The sequence below is a fragment of the Platalea leucorodia genome (genome assembly GCF_965183815.1).
Source record: "Platalea leucorodia genome assembly, contig: HAP1_HAP1_SCAFFOLD_54, whole genome shotgun sequence".
Classification (NCBI taxonomy): Eukaryota; Metazoa; Chordata; class Aves; order Pelecaniformes; family Threskiornithidae; genus Platalea; species Platalea leucorodia.
The window spans coordinates 225,786-244,626 of NW_028121453.1; the positions used below are offsets into that span (position 1 = coordinate 225,786).

Below are 18,841 nucleotides of genomic sequence, written 5' to 3' on the forward strand. Positions count from 1 at the left end.
TGGTGGTGTGGGGCAAGGGGTGGGGGTGCTGAGTGCCTGCTCTGGCCCTGACCTGGAGGGCGCTGCCCTGGAGGTGTTTCCATGGGACCAAGGTGCCCAAGCCCTCTCTTCATTTGCCAGGCTCGAGACACTGCACTCAGTGCTTGGGCAATGAGGCACTGCGTCCCTTAGCAGACACCACCTTAAGACACCGGATTCTGCTGGACAGGGAGTCCTGCGGGGCTGTGAGCATCCCTCCAGAAGGGCACAGCTCTCCTGCAGGACCCTGGAGATGTCTGAGAGCACCCAATCTGCCCATGCCAATCAGCATCCTTGTCCTGTCCTCTTCCTCACACTCTGCAGAGCTGTGCTGGAAAGGAGAGGTGTTTTGAACTCTGCACCTGGCACAGGGCCCCTCTGCTCCCAGGACAGGCCAGTGTCTTTTGCAGAGCAACCTCTGGGTGCAGTCGTCCTGCAGCTGAGAGCGGTGCAAGCCCAGAGCAGCTGGGCACCAGGCTGATGGACAGAGCAGCCCTCCTGGATGGGAGCACTGGCGGAGGTTTGCACTGAGGCAATGGGGCAATGGGGAATGTGACCCCTTCCAAGAACATTTCCCAAGTGGGATGGGGGTGTCTGAATACTAAAACACAGTGTAACGAGACACATTTGCTGCACCTCATCTCCCACCTTCCTCTGGGGAAGAAAGTGTCCTTCTGGGCTTTTTGCCCTCCGCTCTAGTGCAGCACAGGGAACTCCTCCCCAGGAAGCCTCCCTCCAAACACCCTGGGCTGTTGCTGCCTCCATGGGTCATTGCTGGAAAGCAGGGCTGACCCTTCAGGAGCCCCTGGGGAGAGGCCACGGCTCTGCACAGCACACTCAGCCAGCACAAACCACAGCTGAAGCTTTGGAGCTGTGTAAGAGTCCCCTGGGCAAGAAAAGCACCTTTAGGTATTTCACAGTGAACGAATGAAATTTTGCTCAGAGAATCTTCTCTAAATTTTTTTGTTTTATGTCCTTTGGCAGTATCCATGCCCAGAAGCAGCAGATGTCCAACAGCAGCTCCATCACCCAGTTCCTCCTCCTGGCATTGGCAGACACACGGGAGCTGCAGCTCTTGCACTTCTGGCTCTTCCTGGCCATCTACCTGGCTGCCCTCCTGGGCAACGGCCTCATCATCACCGCCGTAGCCTGTGACCACCGCCTCCACACCCCCATGTACTTCTTCCTCCTCAACCTCTCCCTCATAGACCTGGCCTCCATCTCCACCACTCTCCCCACAGCCATGGCCAATTCCCTGTGGGACATCACGGCCATCTCCTACTTGGGATGTGCTGCACAGCTCTTTTTCTTTGTCTTCTTCATTGGAGGAGAATATTGTCTTCTCACTGTCATGGCCTATGACCGCTATGTGGCCATCTGCAAACCCCTGCACTACGGGACCCTCCTGGGCAGCAGAGCTTGTGTCCACATGGCAGCAGCTGCCTGGGGCACTGGGTTTCTCAATGCTGTCCTGCACACTGCCAATACATTTTCCCTACCCCTCTGCCAAGGCAATGTCCTGGACCAGTTCTTCTGTGAAATCCCCCAGATCCTCAAGCTCTCCTGCTCACATGCCTACCTCAGGGAAGTTGGGCTAATTGTGGTTAGTGCCTTTTTATTCTTTGGTTGTTTTGTTTTCCTTGTGGTGTCCTATGTGCAGATCTTCAGGGCCGTGCTGAGGATCCCTTCTGAGCAGGGACAGCACAAAGCCTTTTCCACGTGCCTCCCCCACCTGGCTGTGGTTTCCCTTTTCCTCAGCACTGTAATGTTTGCCCACCTGAAGCCCCCCTCCATCTCCTCCTCATCCCTGGATCTGGTGGTGGCAGTGCTGTACACTGTGGTGCCTCCAGCAGTGAACCCTGTCATCTACAGCATGAGGAACAAAGATATCCAGGAGGCCCTGTGGAAACCATTTGAACACAGACTTCCGCAGCTTCAGTAATTGTTCATCATCCTCAGGAAAAGCTTGGATGTTCTTTTGATCTTATCTGTCCTGTTTTCTCTTTTTTTATTATACTTCTTATAGGACTTCCATGTAAATATTATTATTCGTACCCCCCTACCAGTGTTTTCTGACCTGAAAGACTTCATGTGCATATGGAACCAGCCTCCCTGTGCAGGTAAACACAATAAAGAATGCAGCTGCAAATTATTTGTCTCTGCTCCCATCTCTTACATCTCCTCTGGAGCTGGGGGTGCAGCCCCAGCATCCAGGAGGGGCCAAGGAGCCACAGGTCCAGCTGCCACATGGAGGAGCAGGCACATGTGGATCTCGGTGCTGCCCCTTGCTGCCTCAGTGGACAGATTCTTTCTGCCACTTTCACACCACGGCTGCTGCTTCCCTAGAGCCATGGCCATGGACCACAGCAGGATCTGCCCTTTTCAGAGCAGCACTGCCAGCTCAGGGCGCTGTGGAGAGCACGGGGTGGGAACCAAGACAGGCTGGCCAGGCCAGCCTGGACATGCCCACCTGGGGAAAGGGATGTCCAGGGAGAAGAGCAAGGGAGCATTTCCATGCCTGCAGGGAGGAATCCATGAGAAAGAGAAACCTCTTTCTGCAGGCACCCACTCGGGGCAGGCTGCTCTGTGCCCTGACCAGGACTCTTGTTCTGGCCTGGGGAGAAGGGCTGGCACTGAGCTGGCAGAGGCAGTCTGTGCTGGGGAGCTCCTGGACCCCAGACCAGGAGCTCTTTGGCTTCACTAACCTCCATTTCCTCATGCCATGGTGAGCCTGCAGCCCTGGGGCTGATGGGGAGGCTGACCCTTCTCTGCCCCCCAGGAGCTGCTGTGCCCTTCAGAGGGGCTGGGGCTGTGGGGTGAGTGCCCAGAGCTCTGCAGCACCCTGCGGTGGGCACTGCCGTGGGGCCAGCCCAGGCTGGGCTGCTCTGCTGGGCTGGGGAGAGGGCAGGGGAGGTGGGGAGAGCTGGCAAAGGTCTGGGCTGGGCTGGAAGGTGCCCGGGAGAGGACAGCACCAATGTTAGCTGAGCTGTGTGACCATGCACGGCAGGGACGTGCTCCAGTGGGTGTGTGGTGTAGAGCCCTGTCTCCTGGCAGGGAACTGAGACATGCAGGTGCAGGAGAGAGGAGGCTGGTCTGTGCCCTTGGTGGGTCTTGGTGGAGTTTGAACACATTTGGATCTCTGCAAGTCATAGAAATATCTTCTTTTATGCTGCAGGCCTGATTAGGATAGAAAGGCTTAGAAAATACCAATAAAAATGAAACAAAGAAGAAATGAGGAAAGATCTAAAACAAAGAAAATGTTTTAATACAATTTTCAGCTTTTTTTTTTTTTTTTTTTTTTTAAGTCTTTGTGTTCATTTCCTCCTAGTTTAGCTTTGTTTTCTTGTAATGTACCAGTCTTTGGGGGATTTCATGAGCTTTTTTGTTTTAAATTACTATTTTGAAAGAATAAATGATTCTCAGAACCGGGGTGGCATGTAGCTGCAGGGATACGGATGTCTTACGTTACAGGGACACAGATGCCTGGTGCCAGTGCAGGTGTCCTCTGCCTGGCCTCTCTCAGCAGCTCCCGAGGGGCTCTGGTCTCCTGCAGGAGACCTCCTGTCCTGTGTGACAGTGGCCAGTCGCAGGGAAACGCCTCAGCTACACCGGGGCCTCTACAAGAGTCACTCGAGATCCACGGGCAGACAGCTGAGCTCTGCCTGGGAAGGGGAAGAACTGCTTGAAACTTTCATCAGCTGAAATGATTGAAAACTTTTAATAAAATGATGGTGTCTTTCTGCCATGACGTGAAATGGGAATGTCTAGGAAGTATATTAATTGAGGGAGAAGAAATATTGACCTTCCCCTGTATTTGTGTCCTGGTTTCAGCTGGGATAGAGTTAATTTTCTTCCTAGTAGCTCCTAGAGTGCTGTGTTTTGGATTTAGGATGAGAATAATGTTGATAACACACTGATGTTTTAGTTGTTGCTAAAGTACTGCTAACTTGTTGCCAAGTAGTGCTTACACCAGTCAGGGACTTTTCAGCTTCCCACGCTCTGCCAGGTGCACAGGAAGCTGGGAGGGGGCACAGACTGGCCAAAGGGCTATTCCATACCATATGACGTCATGCTCAGCCTATACAGCTAGGGGAAGAAGAAGGAAGGGGGGGGTGTTCGGTGTGATGGTGTTTGTCTTCCCTAGTATCCGTTACGCGTGATGGAGCCCTGCTTTCCTGGGGATGGCTGAACTCCTGCTGGCCGATGGGAAGTAGTGAATGAATTCCTTGCTTTGCTCTGCTTGTGCGTACGGCTTTTGCTTTCCCTATTAAACTGTCTTTATCTCAAGCCATGAGTTTTCTCCCTTTTACTCTTCGGATTCTCTACCCCATCCCACCTTGGGGGAATGAGCGAGCGGCTGTGTGGTTCTTAGGTGCTGGCTGGGGTTAAACCATGACAGGGCGCTTCCTGGGGCAGGGTGATGTGGGATGTGCAATGCTTAGTGAAGGACAAGAGTATGGCAGTGGCCGGCCTTCCCAGGGGCTGCAAGGAGACAATAAGGCCCCAGTGCCATGAGAGCAACCTGTCTCCTCGTAGACATCGGTACCACAAACAGCTGCCATGGCCAAGGGGACAAAGACCTCAAGCACATGCAGGCAGGATCCAAGCTTTTTGGGAAGGAAAGGAGAGGGAGCTGCCCTTTATCGGAGAGGTCAGCAGGAACGCATGGAGCTCTGCCTTGGGATGGGTAATGAGCTAGCTAGGAGCTTATGGGTCAGGATTAGCAGGCAGACCAGCATCACTGATGTTGTAGAGGGTGCCCGGTACAGAGCACCTGAGCAGGAAGCACCAGAGGAGGCCTTCTTCAGGCAACAGGCAGAAACCCCACATTCACAGGCCCTGGTCCTCATGAGGACTTGAACCACCCTGATATTTGCTGGAAGGACAACAGGGCAGGACACATGCAATCCAGGCGGTTTCTGGAGACCATCAACGATAACTTCCCAAGAATGGGCTTGGAAAGCCAAAGCCCACCTGAAGTTGCATCTGTGGAGGGATTTGAAGAACAAGAGCAGCTTCTACAGTGACATCAGCAGCAGAAGGAAGGCTGGGACAAAACACGGGCCTGCTGCTAAATGGGGCTGGGGCTGTAATGACAGAGGATGCAGAAAGGGCCAAGGCATCCAGTGCCTTCTTGGTGAGACCGGCCTTCAGGAATCCCAGGCCCCTGAGACCAGAGGGCAAGTCTGGTGGAGGAGGATCAGGTTAGGGAACCTTTAGAGAAACCAGATATAAACAAGGCCATGGGAGCTGACAAGATGTGCTCGTGAGGGCTTAGCAATGTGGCCAATGTCATTGTGAAGCCACTCTTGGTCACCTCTGAAAGGTCCCATGGCTTTTGGGTGAGACTTCTGAGGACTGGAAGAAAGCGTGTGTCAGTCCTGTCTTCAAGGAGGACGAGCAGGAGGAGCTGTGGAGCTGCTCAGCCAGGCTCCCATAACACCCTCCTAGACCAAGAATGGACTAGAGAAGGGGAAAGTGAGGGCAATGGCAAACTGGCTGACTTGCTGGGCTCACAGCTTTTGTGACCTGCAACACAAACTCCAGCGGGAGGCAAGTCACTAATGGTGTTCCCCAGGGTCCAATATTAGGGCCGATACTGTTTAATCTCTTACTGGTCTGGAGGATGAGAGCGTGGGCACCCTCAGGGAGTTAACAGATGACAGGATACTGGGAGGAGTGGCTGATAAACCAGAGGGTTGCACTGGGATTCCGAGGGACCTCAACAGGCTGGAGAAGTGGTTCAGAGGAGATCCTCATGAAGTTCCACAAAGGGAAATGCAAGGTCCTTTACAGAATAGGACCTGCAGGTCCCGGTGGACAAGAAGTGTGACATCAGACAGCAATGTGCCCTCATGGTGTAGAAGGCAATCAGCATCCTTGGCTGCATTAGGAGGGGCAGCAGGCAGAGGCAGGTGATCCTTCCCCCTCTCCTCAGCACTGGTGAGGCAATACCTGGAGTGCTGGGTCCAGTTCTGGGCTCCTCAGTGCAACGAAATTGAGAACTTGCAGAAACGAGGCTGTCTCTGGGCCATGAAGATGACTGAGGACCAGAGCATCTTTCACATGAAGAGAGGCTGAGAGAGCTGGGACCGTTCAGCCTAGAGAAGAGAAGGCTTGGGGGGAATCTCATTAAAGTGTAAAAATAAACCTGATGGGAGGGAGTGAAGAAGAGGGATCCAGACTCTTCTCAGTGGTACCCAGTGACAGAAAAAAAGATTAAACCCCATGAAATTCCATCTGAACACAAGACAACACTTGTTGAATGTGAGGGAGGTCAAACACTGGATCTAGTTTCCCAGAGAGTCTCCGTCCTTGGAAATATTCACAACCCAGCTGGACCCAATGGCTTTTGGCAACCTGCCCCAGCTGCCCCTGCTTTGAGCAAAGCTGTTGTGTAGGAATAAATGAGAAAGTGTTTTACTTAGACGAGATGCAGCTGTGCCCTTCAGGCTTGTTACAAACAGGTTCACAGGAATGCAGCTGTGGCCTTGAGGCTTCTTACAAACAAGCCTGTGAAACTCAAAGGCAGAAAAATAAGGATGACATTGGATACATCCCTGAAACAGGAATTCGTGTGCACCAGCTTGAAGAACAAATAAGTAATGCTGAAGAGATGCGTGGACGCAAGACAGTAGCCAATGAAATGGCTTTTTCTTCCTCATGAACACTAGATCATATTATAAAAGGGATAGATTGTAAAAATAAAGTGTTATTATCATCACCATTGCCATTGCCATTGTCATTGCCATTGTCGTCGCCTTCACATGTCTTCGCTTGTCTTCACCTAAACTCATACGCGGAGTCCGTGATTCATTGCCACATTCCACCACCACGGCGAGATTTTAAGGCCATGACCACGAAGATGTTCTGATTGGTTCCACCACCATGGGGAACTTCTAAGGCGCTGGGCCACCATCACGGTCACGTTCTGATGGGTTCCACCACCACGGGGAGGTTCGAAGGTGTGGGATCACAGCCATGGTTCCGTTCTGATGGGTTCCACCACCACGGGGAGGTTCTAAGGCATGGGGTCACGACCACGGCGACCTTCTGATGGGTTTCACCACCACGGGGAGATTCTGATGTGTTCAACGACCACGGGGACGTTCTGCTGGGTTCCACCACCATGGGGAGGTTCTAAGACGTGGGGCCACAACCACGGGGACGTTCTGATGTGTTCCACCACCACGGGGAGGTTCTAAGGCGTGGGGCTACCACTGTGGGGACGTTCTGATGGCTTCCACCACCACGGAGAGGTTCTAAGGTGCTGGGCCACCACCACAGGGAAGTTCTGATAGGTTCCACCACCATGGGGAGGTTATAAGTTGCGGGGACACCACCGCAGGGACGTTCTGATGGGTTCCACCACCACGGGGAGGTTCTAAGGGGCAGGGAAATCACCACGGGGATGTTCTAATGGGCACCACCACCACAGGGAGGCTTTAAAGGCATGGGGCCACCACCACAGAGACGTTCTGATGGGTTCCACCACCACGGAGAGGTCGTAAGGCGTGTGGCCATGGCGACGGGGACATTCTAATGTCTTCCACCACTACGGGAAGTTAAGATGGCCTGGGACAACAAACACGATGACGTTCTGCTTGTTTCCACAACCACGGGGAGATTCTAAGGTGTTTGGACTCCACCATGGTCACATTCTGATGGGTTCTGCCATCACGGGGAGGTTCGAAGTCAGGGGTCCACCACTGTGGGGACGTTCTGATGGGTTCCACCACCACGGGGAATCTCTTAAAGCATTGGGCCACCGCCATGGGGACATTCTGGTTGGTTTCACCGCCATAGGGAGGTTCGAAGGCGTGGGACATTTACCACGGGGACATTCTGATGGCTTCCACCACCACAGGGAGGTTCGAAGGCGCGGAGCCACCACCACGGTGACGTTCTGATGGGTTCCACCACCACGGGGAGGTTCCAAGAGGCGGGGGAACCACGATGGGGATGTTCTGATGGGTTCCACCACTACGGGGAGGTTCTTAAGGCACGGGGGAACCACCATGGGGACGTTCATATGGGTTCCAGAACCACGGGAAGTTTCGAAGGAATGAGGCCACCGCCACGGTGACGTTCTGCTTGTTTTCACCACCACGGGGAAGTTCGAAGGCGTGGGACCACCACCACGGTAACGTTCTCATGGGTTCCACCACAACCAGGAAGTTCTAAGGCGTTGTGCCACAACCGTGGAGACGTTCCAATGTGTTCCACCACCATGGGGAGGTTCCAAGGGGTGGGGAAACTTCCACGGTGATGTTCTGATGGGTTCTACTGCTACGGGGCGGTTCTAAGGTGTGGGGCTGCCGCCACTTGGAAATTCTGCTGGATTCCACTATCACGGGGAGGTTCGAAGGCGTGGGACCACCGCCACGGTGATGTTTTCATGGGTTCCACCGCCACGGTGAGGTTCTAAGGTTTTGGGCCACCACAACGGGGACATTCTGATGGGTTCCACCTCACAGGGATATTCTAAGGCACGGGCCACAGCCATGGGAACATTAAGCTGGTTCTACCGTCACGGGGAGGTTCTAAGGTGCAGGGGGACTGCCACGGTGATGTTCCGATGTGTTCCACCACCGCTAGGAGGTTCTAAGGCAAGGAGCCACCTCCACGGGGACTTTCTGATGGGTTCCACCACTGTGGGAAGTTTTGAAGGCATGGGGCCACCGCCACGGTGATGTTTTGATGGGTTCCACCGCCACAGAGAGGTTCTAAGGCATTGGGCCACCACCATGGGTACGTTCTGATGGGTTCCACAACCACGGAGATTTTCGAAGGCGTGGGGCCACTGCCACGGGGACGTTCTGCTGGGTTCCACCATCACAGGAAGGTTCAAAGGCATGTGATCACCACCACAGTTATGTTTCAATGGTTGAACCGCCACAGGGAGTTTCTAATGCTTTAGGCCACCACCACGGGGATCCACTGCCACCGGGAGGTTCCAAGGTGCGGAGCCACCACCATGGGAACGTTCTCATGGGTTCCACTGCCAACGGGAAGTTCAAAGGCGTGGGGACACAACCATGGGGACGTTATGCTGGTTCCACCTGCACGGGGAGGTTCTAAGGCACAGAGAAACCGCCACGGTGTCGTTCTGATGGGTTCCACCACCACGGGGAGGTTCTAAGGCGTGGGGCCACTGCCACAGGATTTTCTGATGGCTTCTAGCCCCACGGGGAAGTTCGAAGGCGTGGGGCCACCAGTGTGGGGATGTTCTGATGGGTTCCACCACCACGGGGAGGATCTACGTCGCGGAGCCACAGGGACATTCTGATGCATTCCACGGACACGTTGAGGTTCTTAAGGTGAGGAGGACCCGCCATTGGGACGTTCTGATGGCTTCCACCGCCACGGGGAGCTTCGAAGCCACGAGGCATCCACCACGGTGATGTTTTGATGGGTTCCAACACCATGGGAAGGTCCGAAAGGCGCGGGGGACCGCCACGGTGACCTTCTGCTTGTTTACACCACCACGGGTAGGTTTGAAGATGGGGGACCACCACCACGGTGACGTTCTGATGGGCTCCACTACAACCGGGAGCTTATAAGGCGCAGAGCCACCACTACCGCGACATTCTTACTGGTTCCACAGTCCGAGGGAGGTTTGAAGGCTCGGGGCCACCACCACGGGGTCGTTCTGATGGCTTCCACCGCCACAGGAAGGTTCCAAGGTGCAGAGCCAACACCACGGTGACTTTCTGACGGGTTCCACCACCATGGGGAGTTTTGAAGGCGTGGGACCACTGCCACTGTGACGTTCTGCTGGGTTCCACCAACACGGGGAGGTTCTCAAGGTGCAGGGGAACCGCGACGGTGATGTTTTGATGGGTTCCACCACCATGAGGACGTTCAAAGGCACAGGGCCACCAGCACAGAGACGTTCTGATAGGTTCTACCACCACGGGGAGGTTCTAAGGCGTAGGGCCACCGCCACACGGCCATTCTGCTGAGTTCCGCCACCATGGGGAGGTTCAAAGGCACGGGGCCACCACGATTGGGACGTTCTGATGGGTTTCACCACCACCGGGAGGTTATAAGATGCAGGGGAACCACCACGGGGACGTTCTGATGGGTTCCACCACCACTGGGAGGTTCTATAGTCACGGGGCCACTACCATTGTCACCTTCTGATAGGTTCCACCTTCTCTGGCAGGTTCTAAAGTGCAGGAGAACCGCTACGGTGATGTTCGCATGGGTTCCAACACCATAGGGAGGTTCTAAGGCGTAGAGCCATCACCATGGGGACGTTCTGATGGGTTCCACCACCACGGGGAGGGCCTAAGACATGGGGCCACTGCCACGGGGACATTCTGCTGTGTTCCACCACTACGGGGAGGTTCGAAGGCAGGGGCCCACCACCATGGCGATGTTCTGATGGGTTCCACCTTCACCGGGACGTTGTAAGGCACAGGGAAACCGCCATTGTGACCTTCTGATAGGTTCCACCACCACAGGGAGGTTCGAAGGCAACGGGTCACGACCACGGGGACATTCTGATGGGTTCCACCACCACGGGGAGGTTCGAAGGCAGGGGTTCACATACATGGCCATGTTCTGATGGGTTCCACCACCACGCGGAGGTTCTCAATGCGCAGGGGAACCGCGACGGTGATGTTTTGATGGGTTCCACCACCACGAGGACGTTCAAAGGCACAGGGCCACCAACACGGAGACGTTCTGATGGGTTCTACCACCACGGGGAGGTTCTAAGGCGTAGGGCCACCGCCACGGGGACCTTCTGCTGTGTTCCACCACCATGGGGAGGTTCAAAGGCACAGGGCTACCACGATTGGGACGTTCTGATGGCTTTCACCACCACCGGGAGGTTGTAAGATGCAGGGGAACCACCACGGGGACGTTCTGATGGGTTCCACCACCACGGGGAGGTTCTGTAGTCACGGGGCCACTACCATTGTCATGTTCTGATGGGTTCCACCTTCTCCGGCCGGTTCTAAGGTGCAGGAGAACCTCTACGGTGACGTTCGCATGGGTTCCACCACCATATGGATTTTCGAAGGCGTAGAGCCATCACCATGGGGACGTTCTGATGGGTTCCACCACTACGGGGAGGGTCTAAGACATGGGGCCACCGCCACGGGGACATTCTGCTGTGTTCCACCACCACGGGGAGGTTCGAAGGCAGGGGCCCACCACCATGGCGATGTTCTGATGGGTTCCACCTCCACGCGGAGGTTCGAAGGCACTGGGCCACCACCATGGGGACGTTCTGTTGGGTTCCACCTTCACCGGGACGTTGTAAGGCACAGGGGAACCGCCATTGTGACCTTCTGATTGGTTCCACCACCACAGGGAGGTTCGAAGGCAACGGGTCACGACCACGGGGACATTCTGATGGGTTCCACCACCACGGGGAGGTTCGAAGGCAGGGGTCCACAAACATAGCGATGTTCTGATAGGTTCCACCACCACGCGGAGGTTCTAAAGGCGCAGGGCAACTGCGACGGTGATGTTTTGATGGGTTCCACCACCATGAGGACGTTCAAAGGCACAGGGCCACCAACACGGAGTCGTTCTGATGGGTTCTACCACCGCGGGGAGGTTTTAAGACGTAGGGCCACCGCCACGGGGACATTCTGCTTTGTTCCGCCACCATGGGGAGGTTTGAAGGCAGGGGCCCACCACCATGGCGATGTTCTGATGAGTTTCACCACCACGGGGAGGTTCGAAGGCAACGGGTCACAACCACGGGGACATTCTGATGGGTTGCACCACCACGGGGAGGTTCGAAGGCCGGGGCCCATCACCATGGCGATGTTCTGATCAGTTCCACCACCACGGGGAGGTTCTAAAGGCGCAGGAGAACCGCCATTGTGACGTTCTGATGGGTTCCACCACCACCGGGACGTTCTAAGGAACGGGGTCACCATCACGGAGACGTTCTCATGGGTTCTACCACCACGGGGAGGTTCTAAGGCATAGGGCCACCGCCACGGGGACCTTCTGCTGTGTTCCACCGCCAGTGGGAGGTTCGAAGGCATGGGGCCACCACCACGGGGACATTCTGATGGGTTCCACCACCACGGGGAGTTTCCAAGGCGTGGGGCTACAATCGTGGAGATGTTCTGATGGGTTCCACCGCCACGGGGAGGTTCGAAGGTGTGGGGCCACTAGCACGGGGACGTTCTGATGGGTTCCACCACCATGGGGAGGTTCAAAGGCACGGGGCCACCACCATGGGGACGTTCTGCTTGGTTCCACCACCACGGGGAGGTTCGAAGGAATGGGACCACCACCACAGTGACGTTCTGATGGGTTCCACCACCACTGGGAGGTTCTATAGTCACGGGGACACCACCATGGTCACCTTCTGATGGGTTCCACTGTCTCTGGCAGGTTCTAGGGTGCAGGAGAACCGCTACGGTTACGTTCTCATGGGTTCCACCACCATAGGGAGGTTCTAAGGCGTAGAGCCATCACCATGGGGACGTTCTGATGGGTTCCACCACCAAGGGGAGGGTCTAAGACATGGGGCCACCGCCACGGGGACATTCTGCTGTGTTCCACCACCACGGGGAGGTTCGAAGGCAGGGGCCCACCACCATGGCGATGTTCTGACTGGTTCCACCACCATGCGGAGGTTCGAAGGTAGTGGGCCACCACCATGGGGACGTTCTGTTGGGTTCCACCTTCACCGGGACGTTGTAAGGCACAGGGGAACCGCCATTGTGACCTTCTGATAGATTCCACCACCACAGGGAGGTTCGAAGGCAACGGGTCACGACCACGGGGACATTCTGATGGGTTCCACCACCACGGGGAGGTTCGAAGGCAGGGGTTCACATACATGGCCATGTTCTGATGGGTTCTACCACCACGGGGAAGTTCTCAAGGCGAGGGGGAACCACGATGGTGATGTTTTGATGGGTTCCACCACCACGAGGACGTTCAAAGGCACAGGGCCACCAACACGGAGACGTTCTGATGGGTTCTACCACCACGGGGAGGTTCTAAGGCGTAGGGCCATCGCCAAGGGGACGTTCTGCTGTGTTCCGCCACCACGGGGATGTTCAAAGGCACGGGGCCACCACGATTTGGACGTTCTGATGGCTTTCACCACCACCGAGAGGTTGTAAGATGCAGGGGAACCACCATGGGGACGTTCTGATGGGTCCAGCACCAAGGGGAGGTTCTAAGGCGTGGGCTACAATTGTGCAGATGTTCTTTTTGGTTCTACCACCATGGGGAGGTTCAAAGGCATGGGTCCACCGCGACGGGGACGTTCTGATGGGCCACCACCACCACGGGGAATTTCCAAGGCGTGGGGCTACAATCGTGGAGATGTTCTGATGTGTTCCACCGCCACGGGGAGGTTCGAAGGTGTGGGGCCACTAGCACGGGGATGTTCTGCTGTGTTCCACCACCACGGGGAGGTTCGAAGGCAGGGATCCACTACCATGGCGATGTTCTGATGGGTTCCACCACCACGGGGAGCTTTAAAGGCACGGGGCCACCACGACGGGGACATTCTGATGGGTTCCACCACCACGGGGAGTTTCTAAGGCGTGGGGCTACAATCGTGGACATGTTCTGATGGGTGCCACCACCATGGGGAGGTTCTAAGGCACAGGGCCAGCACCATGGGGACGTTATGCTGCTTCCACAACCACGGGGAGGTACTAAGGCGCAGAGGAATCGCCACGGTGATGTTCGGATGAGTTCCACAGCCACAGGGATGTTCTAAGGCAACGGGCCACCAGCGGGGGTATGTTCTGCTGGGTTTCACCTTCACGGAGAGGTTCTGAAGCGTGGGACCTCCACTACGGTAACGTTCTGCTGGGTTCCACCACACGGGGAGGTTCGAAGGAAGGGGTCCACCACCATGGCGATGTTCTGATTGGTTCCTCCACTACGGGGAGGTTCTCAAGGTGCAGGGGAACCGCCACGGTGATGTGCTGATGCGTTCCACCACCACGGAGATGGTCTAAGAAATGGGGCCACCGCCACGCGGACATTCTGCTGTGTTCCACCACCACGGGGAGGTTCGAAGGCACTGGGCCACCACCATGGGGACGTTCTGTTGGGTTCCACCTTCACCGGGATGTTGTAAGGCACAGGGGAACAGCCATTGTGACCTTCTGATTGGTTCCACCACCACAGGGAGGTTCGAAGGCAACGGGTCACGACCACGGGGACATTCTGATGGGTTCCACCACCACGGGGAGGTTCGAAGGCAGGGGTCCACCAACATGGCGATGTTCTGATGGGTTCCACCACCACGGGGAGGTTCTCAAGGCGCAGAGGAACAGCGACGGTGATGTTCTGATGGATTCTACAACCACGGGGACATTCAAAGTCACAGGGCCACCAGCACAGAGACGTTCTGATGGGTTCTACTACCACGGGGAGGTTCTAAGGCATAGGGCCACTGCCACGGGGACGTTCTGCTGTGTTCCAACACCACGGGGACGTTCAAAGGCACGGGGTCACTTTTCGGGCGCCACCTGCTGACGCGGAAGTCACGGACACAGCACACGATCAATATGATCAAGCAAAATGTCCCTTTATTACATACACAGCTTAGTTAATATAGTTTCTTGCCTTCCGAATCATGCATAAACTTATCGCTAATTGGTTAACTATGTTTGGCAATATGCTGTTCATGCGCTACTAGCAATATTCTGATTCGTTCATAACAATAGTTCACACGCACCGCCCGCTTCTCCCATATCTTGTTTTCAACATTGCAAGCCAATAGTTTCTTCCTCTTAATCTGCTTGTTTCATGTCTTCCAAACCACAGTCGACCTTCGCAGCATCCTTGAATTCCTCTTGCGTTAAATGCAGATTAAGTCCACATAGTCTGAGTCTGGGTTGCTCACTACATGTCCTTGGCTTTTCAGATATCCCACACCCTGCCACCTCCTCCCCATTCCTAGATGTGGTGGTTGCCGTTGTCTACTCAGTGGTGCCTCCAGCAGTGAACCCCCTCATCTACAGCCTGAGGAACCAGGCGCTCAAGGACGCACTGAAGAAGATGATTCAATCAGTAGTCTTGCAGCAGCAATAGCTACCCATGTCTCTTCACAAGAGATTTCCAGTTCATATCAGGATCCTCCTGTGCTTTGGGCATTTTATCTGTGATAACCATGTTTGTCCAAGAAAGTCTGCAGCCACTCCACTTCTCCGGAGACAAGACACCAGTCTGTCTGACCTAGAGGCCTTTGTACATGCATCTGGCACAACTGTACAGGTGGCCTCCTGTGTCACATCTCTGCAATAAAAGGGAATTTCCTCAGTGCAGATGTCTGGAGGTTGGGCTCTTCTTCCAAACCTGAGGTCAGGAAGAGGCTGAAGAGATTACTCCCACGAGCTCATGCTGCTGTGCTTGGGTCCTCCATGGGCACAGTTCCCTGGGATAAGGCACTCTGGGTGCAGGGACGTCCCTATGGAAGAGCAAAGGAGCAACTCCGTGCTTCCAGGGGGGGATAAATGGCAGAGAGACCGATTTCTGCATGCACCAACTTGGGCAAGCTGCACTGTTAATGGGGCAGCAGGAGCAGCCTGAGGAGCCCCTGGGCCAGGAGTCTTGTGCTGGGGAGAGGGGCTGTCTTAGAGGGGCTTCTGTCAGTTGGCAATAAAGTTCTCTTGGAGACAATAGGAGACACTGGCCTCTGTCTCCTCAGGCTATGGCTGGACCTCAGCCCTGGGGCTAATGGGGAAGGCTGAGAACCCTCTCTGCCCCCTAGGACCTGCTGTGCCCTTCAGAGGGGGGTGGCTGTGGGGTGAGTGCCCAGAGCTCTGCAGCACCCTGTGGTGGACGCTACTGTGGGGTCAGCCCAGACTGGGCTGGGCTGGGGAGGGGGCAGGGGAGGTTCTGGAGAGCTGGGGAGGGGCTGGGCTGGGCTGGGAAGTGCCCGGGAGAGGAAAGCACCAGTGTAGAGCTAAGCTGGGTGGGGGCACCCAGCGGGGTGCTCTCAGTGCAGAGCCAGGCATCACGGTGAAGGAAGCAAGGCACTGAAGGTGCAGAAGAGGGGCTTGGTCTCTGCCATGGTCCCTGGACAGCCCAGGGAAGCTCTCTCATGGAAATCCTCCCACACACCGGCCATTTCCATTGCTGGCCATACACCTCAATCCTGAGAAGGGTCCTTTGCTTCATGGTCACCTCTGTCCTCCTCCGGGGCTCTGTGGTTACCCAGCTCCACCACCTTTATTAAGAAAAAGGGAAGCAGTTTCCTACTGACACTTATTACACACAAGTCCCAGGGCTCTTGCCACAGCTGGTCTCTCAGCCAAGCCCTTTCTCAAACAGCTCCAGCTGGTTCAGGTGCTCATGGCCTTGTCTCAGCAAACGTTGAGATCTCCATTGACTGAGATCCCACCAACTGGCCTGGGTCCTTGCTCCTGTGTTTGACTTGGAGGGATTTCTCAAAAATCCCCAACTCTCTCAGCCTCTCCTTGTCCAGAGTGGGCTCCAGGCCCCAACCACACTTCTGGCCCCTGCAGGACTCCCTCCAGTCTCTCAGGTTCTTTCTGGTGCTGGAGAGCCCCATACTGGACACAGCATTCCTGATGCGGTCCTGTGGTGGGTTAGCTTTGGCCAGCATCCAGACACCCACCCAGCTACTCACTCACCCACCCTCCTCAAAATGATGGGGCGGGGGGACATGGGAAAATAAGATTAAAAAGGTCATGGGTCCAGATAAAGACAGAGAGATCACTTACCAATTTCCAATTTATTGTCAAAATAAATTTGGATAGTGAGAAACTATGATAAAAACATTGAAGACCATTCCCTACCCAACTTCTTTTTTCCCAGTGTCCTCGTTTTGGCTGGGATAGAGATAATTTTCTTCCTAGTAGCTGGTACAGTGCTGTGTTTTGGATTTACTATGAGAATAATGTTGATAACACACTGATGGTTTAGGTGTTGCTAAGTAGCGCTTACACCAGTCAAGGAGTTTTCAACTTCCCATGCTCTGCCAGGTGCACAAGAAGATGGGAGGGGGCACAGCCAGGACAGCTGACCCAGACTGGCCAAGGGGCTATTCCATACCATTTGACATCATGGTCAGTACAGAAGCTGGGGGAAGTTGGCCAGGGGTGGGGGACCACTGCTCAGGGATGGGGTGGGGAGCAATTGCATCATGCAACACATGCTTTGTATATTATTATTATTATTATTATTATTATTATTATTATTATTACTACTACTACTACTACTACTAGTACTACTATTTTATTTTATTTTATTTTATTTTATTTTATTTTATTTTATTTCAATTATTAAACTGTCTTTATCTCAACCCATGAGTTTTCTCCCTTTTACTCTTCTGATTCTCTCCCCCATCCCACTGCGGGGGGGAGTGAGCGAGTGGCTGTGTTGTGCTTAGTTGCTGGCTGGGGTTAAACCATGACACCAGGCTCAAATTACTGCTTAATTCCCAATTCTTCTACTCACTCCAGCACTGAGAGGCACAAGTGGGATGGGAAATGGGGGTTACAGCCAGTACCTAATGGTTCATCTCTGCTGCTCCTTCCTGATGACAGTTTTCCCCTTCTCAGCATGGGTCCTCTCCATAGGATTCCAAGGTATTTGTTGTCAAGGCTAGGTGTTGTTCCTTTCTGTCTTACTTTTCTCCTTTATACTTACAGAATAGCTGAGGTTGGAAGGGATCTCTGGAGATCATCTGGTCCAACCCCTCAGCTGAGGCAGGGTGAGCCAGAGCAGGTTGGCCAGCACCGTCCCTAGCTGGGTTTGGAATATCTCCATGAATGGAGACTCGACAGCCTGTTCCAGTGTTTGACCACCCTCACAGTCTAAAAGTGCTTTTTGATTTCAGACGGAAAATGTCCATCACCCCTTGTCTTGTCACTGGGAACTACTGAGAAGAGTTGGGCTCCCTGGTCTTCATGCCCTCCCATCAGGTATTTATATGCATTAACAAGATCCCTCTGCGCCTTTTCTTCTCCAGACTGAACAGTCCCACGTCTCTCAGCATTTCCTCCTATGAAAGATGCTGCAGTCCCTTAAAACAGCTTTGTTACCCTTTGCTGGACTTGCTTTCGTAGGTCAACAACTTTATTGTAGTGAGGAGCCCAGCACTGGACACAGCACTCCAGATGGGGCCTCCCCAGGGCTGACTGGAGGGGAAGGGTCACCTCCCTCCATCTGCCAGCAAGGCTTTTCCTAATGCAGCCCAGGAGGCTGTTGGCCTTTGTTGCAAGGGTGCAATGCAAGCTCATGCTCAGCTTGTTGTCCTCCAGGATCTCAAAGTCCTTCTCTGCAGAGCTGGTACCTTGCTGGTCCGCCACCAGCATGATGTCCACAGTGTGGCTGGGTCACAGGCTGTCCTCCCCCAGCGACTTTCTCAGCAGCACTTTGTCCTTCTTGCAAACCCCCTTCCTGCTTCTAACTGAGCCATCCAGTCTGATGCTCACCTGGACCTCATATTCCCAAAAGAGGAAGGGCTCGTCAGGGATGTGAAGACCAACATCAGCCTTGGCTGTAGTGATGAAGAAATGGTTGTCTCCCAGATTCCCAGGGAAATGGGGAAGGAGAGGAGCAGAGAGCAGACCCTGCACATCAGGGAGTGAGAACTTGTTCTGTTGAGGGCACGGGCAGGTGGGATACCATGGGATCCCATGTCAGGGCCCTGAGAGCATCCATAGGCCTTCATGGCCATGACCAACCTCACCTGGGGCCTCTACCTGCTAGTTCAAAACTGTTGTCTTCACCTCCTTTCTCTGAGGCCTTAAATCTGCAGGAAGCTGGAAATGCTGAGATCCCTCCATCTCCCTCTCCTTTAGCCATGAAGTTGATAGTACCCAAGTCAGAGGCTTGCTTTCAA

At 54.6% G+C, this 18,841-nt stretch overlaps 2 protein-coding genes across 2 annotated transcripts in view; both read left to right on the plus strand.

The window, feature by feature from the left end:
* The window catches only part of LOC309603314 (olfactory receptor 14C36-like), a gene marked incomplete at both ends in the record, with an annotated part of 28,587 nt that extends 13,527 nt beyond the window's left edge, over window positions 1-15,060 (plus strand). Inside the window, one exon of the mRNA XM_082338193.1 lies at window positions 14,930-15,060. Coding sequence (XP_082194319.1) covers window positions 14,930-15,060 — 131 coding nt within the window. The remainder of the gene's footprint in view (window positions 1-14,929) is intronic.
* On the plus strand, window positions 1,016-1,960 carry LOC309603335 (olfactory receptor 14A16-like; the record flags this gene model as incomplete). The annotated part of the gene is made up of 1 exon (XM_082338207.1): window positions 1,016-1,960. Exon 1 carries the CDS (start codon window positions 1,025-1,027, stop codon window positions 1,958-1,960), a length of 936 nt encoding a protein of 311 aa, XP_082194333.1. The 5' UTR covers window positions 1,016-1,024.
* Window positions 15,061-18,841: the final 3,781 nt, after the last annotated feature.